General features: G+C 43.2%; 1 protein-coding gene, 1 long non-coding RNA gene and 1 other non-coding gene across 7 annotated transcripts in view; 2 read left to right on the forward strand and 1 right to left on the reverse strand.

Moving 5' to 3' along the window:
• The window catches only part of LOC118969586 (histone H2B type 2-F), a 106,454-nt gene that overhangs the window by 6,630 nt on the left and 79,505 nt on the right, over positions 1–20,319 (reverse strand). For 2 of the 4 annotated variants that reach the window (XR_012130332.1, XM_073234549.1), the window contains exon 2: positions 7,275–7,378. Coding sequence is in view for 1 of the 4 variants with exons in the window: in XM_073234549.1 (XP_073090650.1) it covers positions 7,275–7,378 (104 nt within the window). In the remaining 3 variants the exon portion in view is untranslated. Of the gene's footprint in view, positions 1–377; positions 7,250–7,274; positions 7,379–20,319 lie in introns of those variants that run through there. The other 2 variants (XR_012130338.1, XR_012130335.1) reach the window with 2 other exon arrangements.
• On the forward strand, positions 7,152–7,223 carry TRNAH-GUG (transfer RNA histidin (anticodon GUG)). The gene has a single exon. It is a non-coding gene; the product is annotated as a tRNA-His (tRNA).
• Positions 12,250–19,022, forward strand: LOC140848974 (uncharacterized). 2 transcript variants are annotated; one of them, XR_012130343.1, is made up of 5 exons: positions 12,250–12,497; positions 15,253–15,314; positions 15,822–17,725; positions 18,466–18,550; positions 18,898–19,022. It is a non-coding gene; the product is annotated as an uncharacterized lncRNA (long non-coding RNA). The 2 variants fall into 2 exon arrangements; XR_012130344.1 differs by having other exon boundaries at positions 17,629–17,725.

A 20,319-nucleotide genomic window follows, 5' to 3' on the forward strand; every position in this document is an offset into this window, starting at 1 on the left:
GCTACCGCCACCGACGAGTCGGCTGCGGTTGCCCTTCAGATCCAGAAATGCCCCCGCCGTCTCATGCAGCGCCCAAACCTTCTCCACAGGCCCCCAGGTATTATGGCTCTGTAAAACAACAGGTTCTTCCCTCTGAAGCACACTTGGCTTTCCCCTACCCCAGCGCACTTGCTGAACAACTGAGTTTGCGAGAACAGAACCAAAGAAAACGGACCTAAGGCAGAACCTGGGGCTCTAGCCAAAGACACGCGCAGGAAGACTTTCGTGCTCCACTCTGAGCCGGCAGGGCCCCGTAAAGGCGCCCAAACGAGTGCCCTTCTCTGGGGAGCCCCTTGAGCTAGCTCGGAGGTCAGGAAGGACACGAGCCCCGTCCTCACCTTCCTCCTGAGGAAACCCAGGTTCAGAGAGAGCACGCGTCCGTGCCTCCGTGGCACACGGCGATAGAGCCAGACTATAATGGCACACAGGCCAGTCACCTGGTGGCCTGGCCTCCAGCCCAGAGTCTCCCAAGGCTGGGAGAGGTGACAGGTGAAGTGCAGCTGATGAAGCCACTGGTCTCTAAGCCTTCTCCGTTCTGCCCAGGAACCTAACGTCTCCCTTTCAGAGTTTTCATCTACTAAGAACCTGGAACTTGAGTTCCAGCCACTCCTTACAAACAAACAAACTTTGAAACGTAGGCAAAAGTTGGAAGATGGCACGCCACCCATTATTAACCGAAGCGCACCAGTTACCATGTTCCCACATTTGTTTCTCACTGTCTCTTCAAATATATGAATTGGTCGCCATTTGAGGGGAACGTGCAGACATTGCAAGATCGTCGTTTAGGCCACTGTTGCTCCTTTGCTTTGGCAATGTCCCTCAAAACCAGCCTCCGAGGGGCCTTTCCTCGAAGACCATGGGAGCGCCTCCTGTCCCATGGAGGGGGCTTTTCTTGCCCCTTCAGGAACCAGACACCTGTCCCCTCAGGCTGTAGGGAAGCTTGGGGGCAGTTTTCCTTGGCTCTGCCCCAAAGCGCAGGCCAGTCATGCCCTGTGCTTGCAGGAGCGCCATCAGGCTGTCCTGCCCCAGCACCAGCTGCCCTCCCCACTCCTCCTGGTTGCTTTGAGGGGCAATGTCATCTTGGGCCAGCCTAAGCTCCGGAAACACCTACCTTGGGAGACCCTTTCGGGAAGTGCAGCCACCCCCTTGTCTCCTGACTGGCTCACTCTGCCCTGCAGGGTTGGAAGGGGTCCTGACCCAACAGAAGGTTGAAGAATCCTTTCCTGTGGTGGTAGGATGAGTGGAGCCGGTGGGACATGCACCAAAGAGAAGGGAAGAGTTTTCAGGAGCTTTGCAGATCTGTCTGTCTCCGTGCTGGCAGGTAGATAGCTGCCCTGTGCTAATGGTCCTTCCTCTTGTCTTCTTCTGACCTTGACCTGATTCCAGCTTCAGTCTGAGTTGCAGCAGACACATGCATTTTTGTGCCTATCCCCAGAGCCGGGATGTCACAGAGTTTCTATTTCCAGGATCCCAGATGCTATTGATGTTTTTTTTGTTTTGTTTTTCTTTTTGTTTTTTTCTTGCATTTCCTTCCTTGCTAGATCTAACTCAAGGGTCGTGGGGGGCAGTGCAGGAGAAAAAGGGTTTAACTGTAGGTAAATTAGTGGTCTCAGTGCTAGGTACAAGAAAAACAATTCAAGTTGATAATAAGGATGAATCTTGAGTTCTTTTAAAGACTCTAAAGAGTTTTAATAGTTGACATATGATGGCAAAGAAAATGTTTATGTCATATACTTCTAAAGATGACTCATTTCTGGTATGCATCACACTGGTTTAATAATTTTGATCTAAAAGCTGCTTTATGTTGTCTTTCAGGTTTTTTAATAATATGGAAAATACTTGTTATATATTCTTATTTATACAAATCTCTGCACAAGTAATTTCTCCTCAAATTCTAATGGTACTAAACTGCTTAAATTTCCTATACTGATTTTACTGGTCCAATAAGCACATTTTAATTCCAATAACTATTTAAGTTTATAAAATTTAAAATTATGTGTTCTGGTAAATTAAATAGACCATATGTTACCATTTAAATAGAGATTAAATTTTATAATTCTAGAGATCATAGTGACTTAATTAGTCCACTTACAATTCAGGAGTGAACGTTTTTGGGTGGTGTCTAATATATGACACCAACATGCATTCTTATTATGTGTCAACTTAGTTTGTGATTTTAAGATCATTAAGTTCTTTGAATGATACTCAAATTGAGTTAATTAATGTAAAATATTGCCGGGAGATTTTCTGATTGAGAGAGAAGTGATATAATGTCCTTTAATATAATGCTGCTTCATATTTTTATAGATTATAGAGTGGCCATATGTTAACAGGTGTGAGTACCTTAGGGGATGTTGGTGAGCATGTGGTCATCATTGTTGCTTTAAGAAGAATAGAACACATACAGTGTCTGCTCCAGGTAGTAAAAAAGGAAGGAAGGAAGGAAGGAAGGAAGGAAGGGAGGGAGGGAGGGAGGGAGGGAGGGAGGAAAGAGAGAAGGGAAAGAGGGGAAGGGAAGGGGAGGGGGAGAAAGGAAGGGGAGGGAGGAGAGGGGAGGGGAAAGGAAGGGAGGGAAGGAAGGGGAATTATTTAATTCCTGGTTCTTATTTACCTGCCTTCTAGATCTGAAGTCATCCACTACCCCAATCTCTGCTTTGCTTCTCTTGTCATGCTCACCACTAATGACCTTAGGGCATGTGTTTGTGTGTGTGTGTGTGTAGACACACCTGGGAAGGACACCAACTCACTGTGCTCCTGCCACACTGCTCCTTTTTGATGCTCAAACACGTGGGCTCCAGGGGATGGGGAGCTTGGGTTTGTTCACAAGGCAGCATCCCTCCCAGAGCAGGCCTGGCACCACTAAGCACTTAACAAATGCTCAGTGATTGAAATGCATTCTCATTCGAGGTCCTGGACAGCTGAAGAGAAGAAAGTAGGTAAGATTGGGAACGGCCTAGAGCATGAGGGTCAGAGACAGGCAGACAGACACAGACCCACACTTGGGGGTGGAGCTTGGGAGGCAGAGAGAGTGAGAAGGAGAGAGAGAGAATGTCTAAGGACCTTAATGAGTGTGTCAAAGCCACAGAGCTCATTTTTGCTGTTGAGATTAAACAGAAGGGAAGGTAAGCCAGTAGCTATAAGGATCCAGGACTGCACAAGATGCATTCTGTTGGTTCCAATGGTGCGTCTTAAATGGGATATTTGCAGATATATCCAAACACTGTCCAAGAGTAATTTAGAGACAGCTGTCAGCATGCTAATGCAGCCTCGTATAGGAAGGAGGCCAGTCATTAGATTGTGTGCATCTAATGAAAGCAAAAATGGAATTTATAAAGGAAAGGGAATGGGGCTACATCAAACTAAAAAGCAAAGGACACCATCAGCTGGGAGAATATATTCATAATGATTCATCCGATAAGGGGTTAACATCCAAAATATACAGATAACTCATACACCTCAACACCAAAACAAAAAACAAATAACCAGATTAAAAAATGCGGGGAGGACCTGAACGGACATTTCTCCAAAGAAGAAATACAGATGGCCAACAGGCAGAAGAAAAGATGCTCACACTGTTAATCATCAGGGAAATGCAAATAAAAACTAGAACGAGCTGTCATCTCACACTGGGGGCAGTGGCTGTTTTTCCAGTACAACCAATACTGCTTGGCAGAAAGCAACTGAGGGTCACTCTGGCCAGTCTTGTCTGGATCCGATTACATGGGTCACCACTGAAAACAATCACAATTACTGGGAGACTTTCTAATTACTTGGAAGATTAGCTGCCAAACACATATGCAATAGGCTATATCTGGGTAATGTCCACGTTGTCCTTCTGTTGTCCCCCTGGATTATTTGAGTCCACCACTCCCATTGTTAGAGTATCAGACAGATATATGAAATGTTTGTTGTGCTGGCAGGAGTATGAAGGAAAAGCCTCTTTCATTGAGCTGGAAAAATACATTGGAATATGAACTGGCACACCATTTAATTTAGTCAAATGGAGAACACGTAAAGATGCTTTCAGCTTCCAGCAAAGGTGGAGTGACAGAAATCAGGATTACCCTCCTGCCTAAAATCTCAGGGCCCCTCCTCCACCCCTGAAAAAGAAAAAGACAGAACACATGAAATGCCTGTTTTCAAGACACTGGAAATTAGGCAGCAAAGGACAGCAAACCCTGGGGGGTGAGAAACAAACAAGGCGAGCCCTGCCATTGGCCACTGATTTCAGAGTTTCCAGGCTGGGCACCAGGAGGGAGATCTGAGGCCAACTCCTTGGACTGTGGAGATGAAGCTGAGAGCCTGTGGAGAGCAAGGCAGTCGGAGTTCCTAGGCCAGAGATTCAGTGATGAGAGAGTTGGACAGAATCCAGGGATAAGGAAAGGGTCTCCCTCAAGTATTCAGCAGACTACTGATCAGGGCATGCTTAGGGAGAAACTGCCTGAGGCCAAGGAAAGAAGCTTCTGAAAAGGTCATGGAATGGTGCCTGGTGCTCACATGGGGCAGGAAATTGTACTGGCCACCACCAGCCAGGCTGGACTAGTTATTATACCTGGGGCCATTGGGAAGAACACCCAGGAAGGTCCAGTTTCAGAGGTGGGAATATTCTGCCCTAGACAGACCTACCTAAAAAAACATACAAGCAAGATTCGTAAGGATCAAAAGTTTTTACAAGTCACTTAACTGTACCCCAGAACAAAACTTAAGAAGATCTATAGGAATACCAAAATAGCCAGTACCCAAGAAGGTAAACTTTCACAGCATCTGGCACCTGGTCAAAGAATGCCAGGCATGCAAAGAGACAGGGAAAACATGACTGTAAGGAGAAGAATAATCAATCAAAACCCAACCAGAACTGGCAGGACATTAAAATTAGTAGAGGCAACTTTAAAGCAGTAATGATGGTTGTGTTACTTATGTCCAGAGTTAAGTGAAAATGTGGAACATGTGCAAGTGATCACAGTTAATCTTGAGAGATGGAAACTAAAATCAGAAAGACTCTAGAGCTAATATATTCGCCAGATGGAATTAATATAATATTAGACGTTGCACAGGAAAACACACACACACACACAGCTTGAAAATTGCAATTACCCAAAATGAAACTCACACACAAAAAATTATTTTTAAATGAACACACAGCATCAGTGAATGGTAAGACAACTTTAAAAGGCCTAATATATGAGTAATTACAGTCCCTGAAAAGACTGGGTGAGAAGAAATAATTCTGAAGAAACAATGATGGAACATTTTCCAATCATAATATGTCCAATCCATGAGCAGAATAAACATGAAGAAAGCCACATCTGGCTACATCATTATTAAATTGCTCAGATCCATTACAAAAAGAAAAACTCTCCAAAGTAGCTGGAGGAAAAAAGACATGGTTCACACAGAAAACAAAAATAAAGACTATGTCAGATTTCTCATCAGAAGCAGTGTGAGTGAGAAGTCAGTGGGGTAACATCTTTAGAGGTCTGAGGGGGGTGCGGGGAGCCAACGTGGAATTCTGTCTCCCCCCTTCTCCCCCTGCCACCCCTCTCGGCAAATGTCGGTGAATAACGACACCTACAGACATACAAATGCTGAAGGGGTTCGTCAACAGCAGACCCACCGTACAAGAAATGTTGAAGGAAGTGTTCCAGGAAGGAAACTCATACCGGATGGAAATCTGTGTGTACAACAAAGGGATAAAGGACGGCAGAAAATGGCGTCTGTACGGGAAACTATATGAGAATTTTTCTTATTATTTAAATCTCGTTAGAAACTGGGGCAGATTGAACAAAAGTGCTGACGATGGGTTCCTGGGTTTTTAGCATAAGTAATGTAAAACGTGTGACCGCTGTAGCATAAAGACAGGCAGGAGAGAATTGTGAAGAGGTGCAGTATGACTTGAAGGGAGACGGTGGTGAGATACAGATGCATGCTATAAAGAAAGCCTCCAGCAGTCGTTGGAGTAACAAAAGAAAGTTATAGCTCATAAGCCAACGAAGGGGAGAAAATGGAATCTTATAGAAACCATGCAGGTAAACGCTAGGATAAGGCACTTGCTCTTCCAGGTCTCTGCCCTACAGAAAGCCTTGTCCAAGTGGTTAGAAAATCGTAGACCCAAATTAATCTGAGAAGCATACGGAAAGGGCTGAATAAATACTAGTATAAACGATGGAAACCCCACCGTTACAAGGAATAAAGGTTCTACCGCGCTGAGATCTGCCGAATTCCCAGGGACCTGTTGTGCTCTTGCACGAGAATCGGTAGTAAATCTTCTGACTGCGGCTTACGTCCTCCAAGTGCAAGTCTGCCTTGTCTTTCCTGCCAGAGGATGCGCGGAGAGGAAACAACTGCCAACGTTCCACACTCTAAAAGTTGAGAAAGGCGTCCCTGGGTGGACTCAAACCGCCAACCTTTCGGTTAACAGCCGAACGCGCTCACCGATTGCGCCAGAGACCTGCGCACATTGTTGCCCCGGGTCCCCACAGAGAGCCGGCCCTCATTCAGCGCTAGGCGGAGCTGCCCGCCTTTGTCCCGACGGCTTTGCAGGCTCCAGGGTCTCGCAAAACACGAGAAGGCCGGTCGACGCGGCGAGTTAGTCGCGCTGCAGAGCCGCGCGTCCGGCGATGCCGAAAGGCCTTTCCCCGCTTCGCTCCGCACCCGCCTGGGACGCCAGCGCCCCCGAGCCTGAGCCGAGGGGAACCCGAGAAAAGCTGCCCGCGCGAAGGGCGTGAGGGCCGTGAGGGCGCTCCCTCTGGCTCCTCCTTCTCTCGGCCGCCTGCGCCCTCGGCGCTCCCCTCGGCCGCAGCGGGTGGGGCGGGAGCCGCAACGAGGGCAGGGGTGGGCGTGGGAGTGGGAGGGAGGCCAAAAGGTGGCGTGGACGAGGACCACGAGACCTCCCCGCGCGCCTGCCCAGAGGCACGGGCTGGACGCCGGGGAGATGGCTATTTTTTTCCTATTTTTGAAGATGTGTATCAGAGTTGAAACGGAGAGCGGGCATGAACGAAACAAGAATACAAATGCCTGGGGCTGTCTGAGAAGAAAGTAACGCAGTCCATTGCAATGATTTGCTGGGTGTATACAGCATGCAAGACAGCGTATTGCTGCTCGGGCTGTGACGCGCCGTGATCGTATAGTGGTTAGTACTCTGCGTTGTGGCCGCAGCAACCTCGGTTCGAATCCGAGTCACGGCAGTTCTCTGTGGCGCCTGATGCTTCCCTTTTCCTTTCTGTTTCAACCCTTACCTGGGGGCCAAGGAGCAGTTCTTTCGCTGGTCACTAGACCCGGCCAAGAAGTCGGAAGCGATGGGAGCCCTACGGTGCTCTCACCTGCGGATGTCCTCTGTTCTCTGAGCAAAAGAAATTTCCCAAGGAGGGCATTTGTTAAAATCAAACACAAATGGAAGTCAGACTTGAAAATTCCCTGAGCGGGCAAACTAGTTTAGTCATGCAAGCAAACGTTAATTTAGCTTATTTTGCGAAACAAGTGAAACTTGACTTGGGCCACTTCTTGTTAATGTGCCTCCGAAAACCATGCGCTAAACTTAAGTATCAACTAAATTGGTAACCACTTTTGACCAATTCCGGATCACTAGGGAATCTCTAACGGCATAAGGAATGACTGTGAAGAATAAAACACCCACTGTATTTTTGCCTCCTCACTGTATGAATAAAACAATATACCCCCGAGCCCCCTTCAATATTCCGTGTGAGTGCTCCCGGTTCTCCAGCTGTCTTTTTGTGTACAGTAAGTCTTTATTGATCACCATGTCAGTGATCCAGTGGATTTACTTCCGCTATTTCTGAACTTTTGACAATGCCTCGACATCTTCATCTGCCAGCTGGGGCCAACTAGAGAACTCCACTTCATTCTGCTGGTGTCATATGTACCTGGATTTGGTGACTGTGCCGTGGATAAAATAGTGTCATCAAAATCATCGGCATTGTCCTCTGCTTTATTTGTTAACCACTATCCATACTCTTTTCACTTAACCTTTGCCTCTTCTCGGACTTCATACTAATGGAATCACTGTGCAAATACTCTTTTCTGCACCCTTCTATCTCTTTGCACAACGTCTCTGACTTTATCCATTGCTGAGGAAAGCAGAGGTCATTCCTCTTTCGTTGCTGAGTAGTATTCCTTGGCAGGAATATAGCACAGTTTTGTCTGCCATTCACCTGATAAGGAGCATTTGGACTGTTTCCAGGATTGGCTATTGTGCATAAAGCTGCTTGGAACATTATTTCCACAAGGGATATCGCAGACATGTGTCTGCATTGCTCTTGGGGTGGTGGTGGGGAACCTAGGTGAAGAATTGCTGGTATCAAAGAGTGGCAGATGCTCCACTTCAGAAAAACCGCCAAAGCTTTTTCCCCAAGTGGTTGTACGTCTATATTCCCACAAACAATGTGGGATAGTTGTAGTTGTTCCGTATCTACAACAAGATGGGGGGTTTCCTCTCGTATAATTTTAAGATTGGGGACTGGGAGTAGTGGCATCTCAATGTGGTCTCAATTTCCATTGCTCCAACAGCTAAGAATATTACAGCACTTTTTCGTGTGCTTTGCTGGCCATGTGTATGTCTTCTTTTCTGAAGTATCTGTTCATGTCTTTTACCCACCTAAAAGACTTGGGTTGTTTGCTTTTTAAATTATCAAGTAAGAGGAGCTCATCATCCATGATAATTACAAGTTTTTGAGTCAGATTTATTCTGTGACTATTTTATCCCTGTCTGTGGGTTGTTTTTTCATTTTCTTAGCGGCCTCTTTTTTGGTGAGAGGATATGGTTAATGTTGATTAAGTCCAATTTATCACGTCTTTTTTTTGTACATACTTTTTCTGGGTCTTGTTTAGTAGTTTTGCCTGCCACCAAGTGTTGTGACCTGCTGAGGTGTACTAGGAATTTACAAAAGACACAGACAACAAAGACAGACAGGCAACGGCTGCAGCAGCCCCGCTGTGGCGCAACTCCTTTATTTTTATACTGCCTTTCTTGGACCTCAGCCAAATGCTATACATATCTTTCCCTACTCAGGGGGAACAGGCCAGAACATTCTGTTGATTTCTTAGAATCTGCCCAGTAAACAGGGGTGGTGTTTTCACACGTCCCCAAGGCTGTCCTGTTTGCAGGGTAAGGCATCTTGGCTTGTTTTCTAGGACAAGATATGCTTTTGTGGGCAGGTAACTTCCAAGGACTGCACCAGTTATTTTCAAGCTGGCGCTACAGGTGCTTCCCCATTCTGCGTACAGACATGGGGAAAAACAAAGGCCGTCCCCTTCATCTCCTTTCTTTAAATACTGCACAGATGAGATCGAACATGTCGAAAGACATAGACAGACATAACTTGAGCATGTATAGGTTTTAACAAACTACTGATTAAATTGTGTACACACATTAACAGAACAGGAATGCAGATACATAACAAAGGCAGATCTACAATTACCAGCCATATCTAAGAAAACCAGTCAGGTAACTCAGGCATTTGTGAAAACTTACTGACAATATGATGGATATAATCTAATTGATTTTGAATAGTTTGAGAAAAATCAGACAAATTGAAACAACACATTCCTGGAAACTGTTCACCTCTTACATGTTCTTTTAATAGCAGATAATCTACAGTAGCATGATTTTGAAGTACTGCAACTTGCACTTCTCCCAGTTCCTGGTTGAGTTCAGATAATATAGAAGCTGTCTGTCAGTCCCCTCCCTGCCTCTAAGCCGCAGACAAGGGAGGGGATGCTATGAGTTGTCGAAGACCTGAAAGGACCAGCCAGGGGACTCAAGGCGTAACTGCTCAAGAGCAATGCCAAGAAGGCATTTCTCGTATTGATTGAATAAATGAACTTACAATGAACTCAAACATCATTATCCGGCCTTGAGTCTAGCTCAAGGATGCGACACTTCTCAAGGATACCAAAACTGTGTGAAGGTGCCTCTGAGCCATGAGAACTGCTTTGGTTCTCATCACTCAGTCCTTGATTACACATCAACAGAGTGTGTGGGAAAAACGATCAAGTCATGTGTGCTTATACATTTGATTTCTACCTTACTTGAATTATGTATTAACCCCATCAATCCCACAGCAGTCAAATTTGTTGTTTTGCTATATACACAAGCCAACTTAGATATCTCTTCATTCCAGCGACAAGTCCAGGAACCGGCAGGAGGAATGCAGCTGCAACTGCAACAGCGGCAGGATCTAAGTTTTGAGTTGTCATCACAATCAGATGGCAGAGCTCAGAGAAGTCTCTTGCACTTATATCCAAGATGATCTATTAGGACAGGAAGAATGTGTCCCACACCACAAACAACTTGATAGTATGAAGAAAGGGCTTGATATGTTTTGTTATTACACAAAAATACCCAACCATTTGGAAGTCTGTATCTAGATGACCATTTTACATTGATTGTAGAATTACAGTAAGAGAGTAACGAGTACAATTAATACATACACAGTAATTATAGTAATACTAACAGGTAAATTTAATTGGGCATCAGCAGTAAGTGCTTTAGGGAGAAGAGTGATATTTCTGTAACATGAAACATTCAGTAATAAAGTTTAGCATTATTCCTTTTGACAGTGCTTTCCAGGTAAATATATATCAGATAAATAAGCCAAATTAGCCAAATATTTTCCTTGATGAGAAGAAATTCCTCTGACATGTTCCAGGGGACCTCTGGAACATATCAGAGTTAACTTGTGAGATTAATATAGAAATCAAATGTATAGTCATATATGACTTGATTATTTTTCCTGTAATTCCTGATAAGTGATCGGGAACAGAAAAAAACAAGACCAAAAAAGTTTCTGTGACCTAATTGCCGTTGCTATTGTTTCAATACCTAGTGAGACATCACACCCTAGGAGACTGGATACTCTAAGGATTAAGTTTAGAGTTAGTTAATGGTTGTCTATTAAGTCCCCCACACAGAATTCTATTGTTGTTATCTTGCATTTGCTCAATAAAACGAAGGGTGCCCTCTCAGCACCACTCTTGCGCTATTATGCCTTGAGTCCACTGGCTGGCTGGCCCTTTCAGATCTTTGATATCTCAGTGTCTCCTCCCTTGGCTGCGGGTCAGAGGAAGGGAGGGACCAACAAGTGGCGTCCGAACAGGGACCCTTGAAACTCACAGCAGAGAAGCTCCGAAGATCGTCGATCCAATAAGACTCCCAGGACACTATAATGGGTCAACAGGCAACTACAGCAGATAAACTGGAGGATTACTTAAAATTCCTCCGTACCCTCCTAAAATCCTCAGGGGTGGAAACTTTTAAAAAAGACTCTGCTCAACTTCACAAATACATTAGAAAACATTGTTACTGGTTGCCGCCACAAGGAACCCTCAGACAAGCTGATCGGAGTGATGTATTAAGAGATTTCAAAAAGGCTCACAGACAGGGAAACATTATCCCTGTACCTGTTTGAGTGGATCAATGACCCCTCAATAAAGAAAAACTGGCAGCCTTACACACATTAGTTCAACAACAGCTTCAGTTAGATAGATTAGAATTTTCCACCAGCCAGTGAAATTCCCCTGTATTTGTTATAAAACAGAGTCCTGAAAATGGAGACTCTTACATTACTTAAGACAAATTAATGCAGTCCTTAAGCCTATGGGTCCTTTACAAGAAGGCTTCCCTTCTCCAGCTATGATTATGACAGACTGGGACATGGTTATCATTGATCTTAAAGATTTTTTTTTTACAATTCCTTTAGCTATGGCAGATAGGGAAATGCTTGCTTTTACTGTACCCTCCTTAAATTTACAATCTCCTTCAGAAGGATTCCAATAGAAAGTTCTTCCTCAAGGAATGTTAAACAGCCCTACAATTTGTCAAAATTATGTGCACAGGACTTTGTTCCCTCCTGGCATGAGCCAGGAGCTGTCTGTCCTCTCACTGTATCTCTAAATAAAAGCCTCCCCTTAGCTCTCCTACTTTGACTATTTGCTAAGTTCATTTATCAGCCCTGCAAACAAGAACACAGGCATCATCTTTGGGGGCTCATCTGGGATAATTTCAGAGGCGAGTATCAGCATCCAAGCCTGGTTTTTCTTTCACTGTCGTTATAGAGAAGGCAGCCATCTGTGTGTGACACACAACATCGGGTGCTCATCAGCCACTTAAATGGGACTAGCCCGGCTGCCGATCTCAAAGTCTCAAGTGACAGGCTCCCCTGCGTCTCCCTCAGTGGATCCCCCATCTCCCTTGGGAGCCAGGAATGTCAGTGGAGTGGAGGCCAGGATTCCCCTTCAGAGGCATCTCCTTGGATGTAAGGGACTGAGGAAGGCCATGGGCCACTGCAAGAGTCTAGGCTGAGGCTATACTTCAGCAGCTTCTCAAAGGTCCGCATGTCTGGAATCAGACCCCGACAGCCCGACTCAGTATCCATGAGGAGTGTCTCTCTCTGTCTCTCTGACTTCCGGCCTGCTTCTTCAGGCTGCCCTGGCCTCTGAGTGAGGTAAGGGGCATTCCTAACTCTCTTCTAAGCTCATCAGTTTCACAGAACCTGATGTCCCCCCCCCCCGCCCCCGCCCACTGCAAGGTAAGAGATTGCTCTTATTTCTGACCAAAAGCTGTACTCTTTATCTCATAAAATGTGTCTGAGCACCTATTAGCCACTTAGAAGACAATTAACGTTGGCTACCAGTCTTAAGTCTCTGATTAGAAAGGCTTGGCCCCTGAGAGAAGTATACAGTATAATAAGATTATGCAGCTAAATATATTTTGATGCAAAGAAGGGAAATGGTCAAAAATCCTGTAGACTACAATATGAAAGAAGTTTTCTAAATTATTTTTGCTACTCTTATTGAGTTCATTAACTTCAAAATTTGGGAGGTTTTTAAACTAGACTCCCTGAAATGGAAGAAATTTACCTTCTGCAATACAGCCTGGCTTTAAATGACTGGTGCTAGAATTGTACTTGCATTTCATTTCCAGCCCCCTGTACACACACAGTCCCTATCAGTTCAGAGCCTTCATCGGCCCTGTTAGTACAGGGCCATCTAAACCTTAACACAGTGATGTAAACTCACCTTTAGAGTGTATTCTTGAAAACTGAGATACTTTTAGTCAAATAAGCTAAAAGGAAAGAAGGCAATTGGATATTAGTAACTTAAAACTTTGTATCAGTTTATATATCTGTGTATATGTTCTTTTATGAAAAGTGTTGCCAACTGTAGTCATTATGTCTTAATCTGTATGTTTGTGTGTCTAAGTGTGTAAATGAAAAATATTTTCCTACTTCTGGATGGTATTAATAAAAACTGATTTAAAGAAAAGTGCTTGTAAAAATTAGGCATTCTAAAACTTCCAGAAAATTTGAAAAAAAGATACTAAGCATTAATGCTAATTTAAATTAAACTGAAATGGACATGTCCTTATGGTTGTCCATTGCCTAAGTTTACCTAAAGTCATTGAAGTTGATGTTATCTGTTAAATCTTTCAAGACAAAATGCTTAAAGAGAGGCTTGGTTTTGTCTATTGTTTGGTAAAAGTTTTGTGAGCATAGTTGTTAGGAATAAGTAAACTAAATATATGTAGCAAATAAACATCTTAATAGTGTGTTAATGTATTACAGTGTGTATACCTGCAAACAGCTGGATAATCTTTGTAGTAACGTAAAACCTTTAAGTTTTGCTAAGTTAAGTAGACATATTTTGTGCTTAGAGATTATGCTGTAAAGCACATGGTTCCAGGAATTATAAAGTGTGTTCATAAATTTGTTAATCTAAAAATGCTAGTGCAATGGTTTATAATAGCCCACTTCTGTTCACTGAAAATTAAAGTTCCTAATGGTTTTAATGTCTAATTAAAGCTACTTAAAGAAGAAAACATCTCCACTTGCTAAAAAAGATGTGTGTTTTAATAAAAGAAAGCATAAAGAATGGAAATTCATTTTGTTGAGGGTAAAAGAAGGCAATTGTTCTAAAGTACAGATATTTATTTAAAGAGGGAGAACACTGAATGTAAAAGGAAAGTTGTGGAAAGTTCATGGAAGAATTGATAGAGTCATGCTATATGAAATTAAAGCAAATGAGTCTCAATATCAAGCACACAGCAAAATTAGAATTTTGTTTTCAGTTTAAAAGACAAATTTTTCTTAAATTGTTAGTCTATTCTTAATGTTGAAAGATTACAAAATGTTTTCTAATTGTTTTATCAAAATAGTTTCTCATGCTTAAAACCTCAATGAATTGTCTGAGTAGTTAACAAAATGAGATCTTAATATTAAAGGACTAAAAGTTAAACTTTGCTAATAACTGTGTAAACTTCTGTATCTGCCTTTGAAGTATTTTGTTGTCATTCTAGTTAAATGGATAAGTATTGATTCATGGCAACCTATAATCTTATTTAAGCAAATGCCAAAGAAACCTCCTGCTGACAACTTTCCAAAATCCAATTCAAAAAGGTGCTTTTACCTCTAGTTAACTGATATTTTCCAGAGGGCCCCTGGAACATGTCAGAAGAATTTTTTCTCCTCATTGGGGAAATTATTTGGCTAATTTGGCTTATTTATCTGATATATATTTACCTGGAAAGCACTGTCAAAGGGAATGCTGCTAACTTTGTTACTGAATGTTTTATGTTACAGAAATATCCAATTTTTCTTATGTCACCTGTCTTATAGTAAGCTCTCATCAGGTCTTAAACCATTGTCATTTGTAAGTCTTTTGTCATTTATAGTCACTGTTTTATTACTCCTAAACTAGTAAAGAACTGGATTTCAGCAGAACAAGTATTGGTTACATAAGATTAAGTAAACTAGGGAAATGATTTTGTGGCTTTTTGTTTCAAATGTTGCTGGTAAAGTCTTTTAAACCTTTTCTCTTAAGCTGACTGACAACAGTTTAGTAAATGACAATACCATTATGAGCAGAATTGAAACATTTATCTTTCTACCTGACCCTCAAGAATTTAAAAGCTTTCAGTATTTTTTATATTTTATGGCAGTATGTTTATTTGCATAAACTCTGTAAAAATCTGCTTTCCTTATAACAGGACCAATTAAAAACACTGGTTATGTTACCAAGGCTTTGACTAGAATGTCATACCTGAGAGACATGTGCATAAACTCAGCTTTGAACAGCTTTAAGGAACTAAGGTTGATTTTATAAAGCCAGCAAAGCCTCTTGGAAGAAGCACTGTCCTGGTTCTTTGCTTACAGGGTTCCCAGCAGCCTTACCAGGTGAGTAAGGAAGGTCACTTTTTGGCAGGTAAAGGAACCTCAAAATGTGTCGGGGACCTCAAGAGGAGAGGAATTCACCCAAATCTACAGGTACTGCAGGCAAAACCTGATGGCAAATCTGGCTTGGCTTTCTGGCCTCAAGAGGCCTTTAAAAGTCCAGTCTGAAATTCCTTATAAAAAGTTCCAGCAAAGCATATTTAAAAGATCCTATGTAATCAATTGCTTTTCTTGCTGCACTTATGCAAATAGTCAAGCCAAGTGTTAATTATTTTTAATCTAGTTACTTCTAATAAAAATGAGGGTGATTTTAGAGAAAAGTATTGTTTCAATAATGCAGTCTTTTCTATACTAAATCCTAATACTAGTCATTGGGATGTAGACTAGATCCAGAATTCTAGTTTCCCCAAAATATCTAGCTATGAATCTTCAGATATTTTAGTTTTCTCCCATCATTTTTCAATTAAAATTTTACTGTTTCTAGTCCTCATATTCAGCCATAAATTCTTAATCTCATCAGATTTGTCCTTCCAGAATGGAAAACCTAACTGCAAATATTGCTACTTAACCTAATAACACAATTGGTTCTATCTTGCCTAGAAGCCACAAAACTGCAAATAGTAATAGGAATGGAACCCGGAATAGAAGCGCTAATCTTCTGAGGCCCTCTCAGCTGACCACTGATGGAGACCTAACTGCACCCTTTATGCGCCCCCTCTCAGCATGAAGCAGCCAGAACAGTCATTGCCCCTTTTCCCTAGCAGCAGCTGGGGTCTCTATCTGTAGAGGGGGGAATGAGACCGGGACCTTGAGCTCAGACAGAATAGGGTGAGGGCCTCCGGAAAAAGCAAGGCAGGATATTTGCAGTAAGAACAATGTAACTACATGCAAAGAAACCCCTACCAAAACTCTGTGTTAAACATTAAGCTCTAGAGTCATTCTTCAGTGAGATCAGTTAAAGCTCAAAAGGCCAGGAGCAACTTGACCTGGAATGTTCGAGTGTTCCGCAAATAAAGAGGGGTATCTCAGCATAACCTGTGACTTCACTGTAAACAGCCCTAGCAAACAGACAACCACCCAGCCCACCTTAGGGGCAGGGCAAGTGATACAAGTCCACACCCTAAGCCCTCTCTTCACATATCAAAGCATGTGTGGCGTGGGATGCATCCTTCCTGCTCTAATAGATTATCCCAAAAATAGTCATAAAAGATTGCTCTGAGCTCTGCCGTCTGATTGTGACAACAACTTGAAGCTTCTAGATCCCACCTGTGTTGCAGTTGCAGCTGCTTTCATCCTGCCAGTTCCTGGGCTTGTTGGTGGAATGCAAAGAAAAATACCTAAGCTGGCTTGTGTATACAATAAGACAACCAATTTGACTGCTTCTGTATTATCTGAACTCAATCAAGAGCTAGGAGAAGTGCAAGTTGTGGAGCTTCAGAATCGTGCTACTATAGACTGCTGTTAAAAGACCATATGGGATGTGAACAGTTTCAAGGAATGTGTTGTTTTAATTTGTCTGATTTTTCTCAAACTATCCAAAGTCAATTAGATAATATTCATCATGTTACTGATAAGTTTTCACAAAGGCCTGGATTATCAAATTGGTGCTCTTGGTTTCATTGGATATGGCCAATACTTGTAGGTTTACTTCTATTATGTATTTGTCTTCCTGTTCTGGTGATGTGGGTACGTCATCTGATCACTATCTTATTGAAGCCAATACATGCTTATGCGACTTTCAAGAAGTAATGTCTAAGAAGTGATTGTTCACTGTCTACATTACCCCCCATGAAAGTTCGTGCAGTGAATCAGTTTATTTTGTGATTTTTATGATTATGGCTGGACATAAGAGTATGAGAAAAAGCATCGACCTACTTCAAGTGCCTCTTTTTGCTGCATGTTATCTCCCCATATGGCCCCAGAGGATGGCTGGTTAGCCAGAGATGGGTAAGATTCCTCATGGGAGGAACAACCTAAGACAGGCACAGTCGCAGGGGGGCCAAAAGGTGAGGAGAAGGGGGCCAAGTGAGACAAGGCTTAGAACCTAGTCCCCCCATTTATGTGAGGCATTCCCTGCTGCCCTTGCCCAGATCAGGTCAAAACTCCGTCTATAGGCATAGACCTGATCACCTGCAATTACCTTCTATTGGCACTAAATCTGTTTTCTGTCTTTATTTAAGATGCAGACTTATTTCATACTGCAGAATTTGGAGAAGTAAACTATGTTAGAAGCCTTCTGTTAGAAACTATCTGTTTGCTATATTCTTTATTATATCTACTACTTAAAGGAAAAGGGGAAAAGTGGGATTAAGGAATTAATACATAAATTAATTAATATAGAAATCAAATGTACAAATGCATATGACCTGATTGTTTCTCCTACAACTCCTGATGCATGATCAATAAGAAAATGAGTAAAGACAAAACAGTTCCTACAACTCATGACCGCCCTCACGTGGTTTCGGTGTCCTTGAGGAGCATCATGCCCTAGGGCTGGACTCAAGGTCAGATAATGATTGTGTGTTGATCATGTGTTGAACCCCCTACTCAAAATTCTTTGGATGTTTGGGTTCATTTTCTCAATAAATATGAGGAGTGCCTTTTCGGCATTACTCTTGGGCTGTTACGCCTTGAGTCCCCGGGCTGGCCCTTTCAGATTTTCGATAACTCATCGCATCTCCTCCCTTATCTGCAGGTCAGAGGCAGGGAGGGACTGACACATGGGCTCTTAGAGTGGTCAAATTGGTTAAAGGGAAGAAGTTTTAGAATGAAAATTTCACTTATTCACCCTTTTTTAGGTCGCTCTCAAACACAAGAGTTTAAGAGCAGGACCATCTGATCCTTGACCTTTTCCACTGACTCGAAAGAGGTGTGGGAAGACAGAAGCTAAATTATAACCCTCTGAATCTCCTGCAGTAACTGTGGCACATCCCCAAACGTCCCTCCTCCAGAACTGTCTCTGGGTCTCAACACCCTTTTAAGGAAAGAACCGGTGTTGATTTCGAGATTGAGAGGGAAGGGTTTGGGAGGCACCAAGCAATGGGAGGTGAAAGACAATGTATCATCAGTGAGGAAATTTTTACTTGAATGCCACAACTTTACAGTGTTGTTAAGTCTCCTGTGAAGCCTTTGCTCTGGGTGTCCTATCTTTTCAGTTCTGTTTGTTCAACGAGGCCTGCTGTGGGTAAAATTGTAATATTTCCGAAATACCTTGCTTCACTTTGGTACATCTGCATATCAACAGGAGTTCAGAGGTGGAGAGAAGTATGGCTTTAGTGCATTTGCATCTTTCCTCTTGGGTGAAGAGAAGTTCATCTCCGTATCAATAGGTAATTACTGGGGCAAGGAGGGCTTATCTGTACCAGAGAGGTGAGGGGGAGGGCCGGTTTTGCTGCCGCTTGCACGGGAGAGAGAGAAATGCATCCACACTGCAGTTTGTGAGCAATAAACGGGTTTTAAACTTTATTACTCCCTTGACTGATTTCGGTTTTTAGAGGGATTTTGCCCAGGGATTTCCTCTCCCCAGACTTACATTGTGGCAGCAGTCAGCAGGGTTCCTCTGAACCCGAAATCTGTTATAATGGGTGCGTCCTTTGGGAGGGCTGCCCCAAGAAATGATGGGGAGAAGTGGGGCTCAAACTAAGGGATGTGTGTCTACACTCATGTGGTTGTGCAGGCACCACCACCGCTGCTGGCTGCACTGACCTCGACCTGTGGACAGAGCCTAAGGCTATTGCTTCTGCCACTGCTGCTGCTCCTGCTGCCAGCCAGAGCCTGCTCACAACTATGGAAAGGAGCAGAGGTCTGGGTCAACTTGATAGAGAAGCAACTGGCTGCTGTGTACCATGCCCTGTTGGCTACTGAGCCCATCGCCAGAAAAGCTCCAACCAAGGTAATAACCACCTATCCCATTGTTGGGTGGGTGAGAGACTGGACCCATAGGCCACAGAGTGGTGTGGCACAGAAACCTACCGTATATCATGTGACTGGCCATTTGCCTTTGGCAGCCCCAGAGAATGATGAAGCAGATGCATTGGCCCAGGAGCACTGGCTAGAAGGAAAGTTGGCCTCTGATGTGGCCAAATGGCTACATCAGCATTTGTTGTACACAGGGTAAAAGACAATGTGGGCTGTAGCCCATCAGCAGGGCTTGCCATTGACCTTTGAAGAAGTCAGCTGAGCCTGGAAGGAGTGCCCTGCACGTTGTGCAGATCAGCAAACCACCAAAACGGGCCTAGAGCATCTCTTTGCAGCCTATGGCCGGTCGCCGGTGATTGAGAGTGATTAAGGCACCCACTTGATTGGACATGCGTGCAAGGATGGGTGCAGCAATTAGGAATAAAATTAACATGGCCCTGGACACTTCAACACATGGACCACCAATGGCTGGCTCTTCTGGCACCTTGGGAAAAGGCTTGGAAGCTGGCTTCCTGTGTATTCCTGGAATAACAGCAAATTGGCCCCCCACAATCATGGTTATTTGTTTCTATAGTCCTTATATCCTGGATGTGCCCTCTGGCTGCAACTGCCACGTGATGGCTGGAATGGACGAGTTTTGGACTTAATCTGTATGGGACTTTGAATGTGGCTGAATCCTCTAGCTTGAGAATTATCATGATTGTGTTGCCGTTGTCAAGAAAAAAAATGCTTAAAGAGAGGCTTGACTTTGTCTAATGTTGTGTAAAAGTTTTGTGAATAATCTAGTATGGCTATTAGGAATGAATAAACAAGTGTAGAAAGATTTTTTTGCTTAGTTAGAGATTGTGCAGTAAAGTACATTTACTTAATCTGCATAGGCTGAGTCCTCTGACTTGAGGATTATCAAGATTTTATTGCTGTTGCTATTGTATGTTACTAGACTGATTGTAAGAAGGGGAACAAGTAAATTGTAAGGTGAGATTTCTGGAGGGGTAAAATTGTACCCCTGTCCTGTGGGTAAAATTGTAACATTTCCAGAATATCTCCCCTGGCTTTAGTACATCTGTGTATCAATAGGCATTCAAAGGTGGAAAGAAGTATGGCTTTAGTGCATTTGCATCATTCCTAAGCAGAGGACAGAAGTTAATCTCCATATCAATGGGTAATTACCTGGGCAAGG

The sequence above is a fragment of the Manis javanica genome, chromosome 4 (genome assembly GCF_040802235.1).
Source record: "Manis javanica isolate MJ-LG chromosome 4, MJ_LKY, whole genome shotgun sequence".
In the NCBI taxonomy this organism is placed as follows: domain Eukaryota; kingdom Metazoa; phylum Chordata; class Mammalia; order Pholidota; family Manidae; genus Manis; species Manis javanica.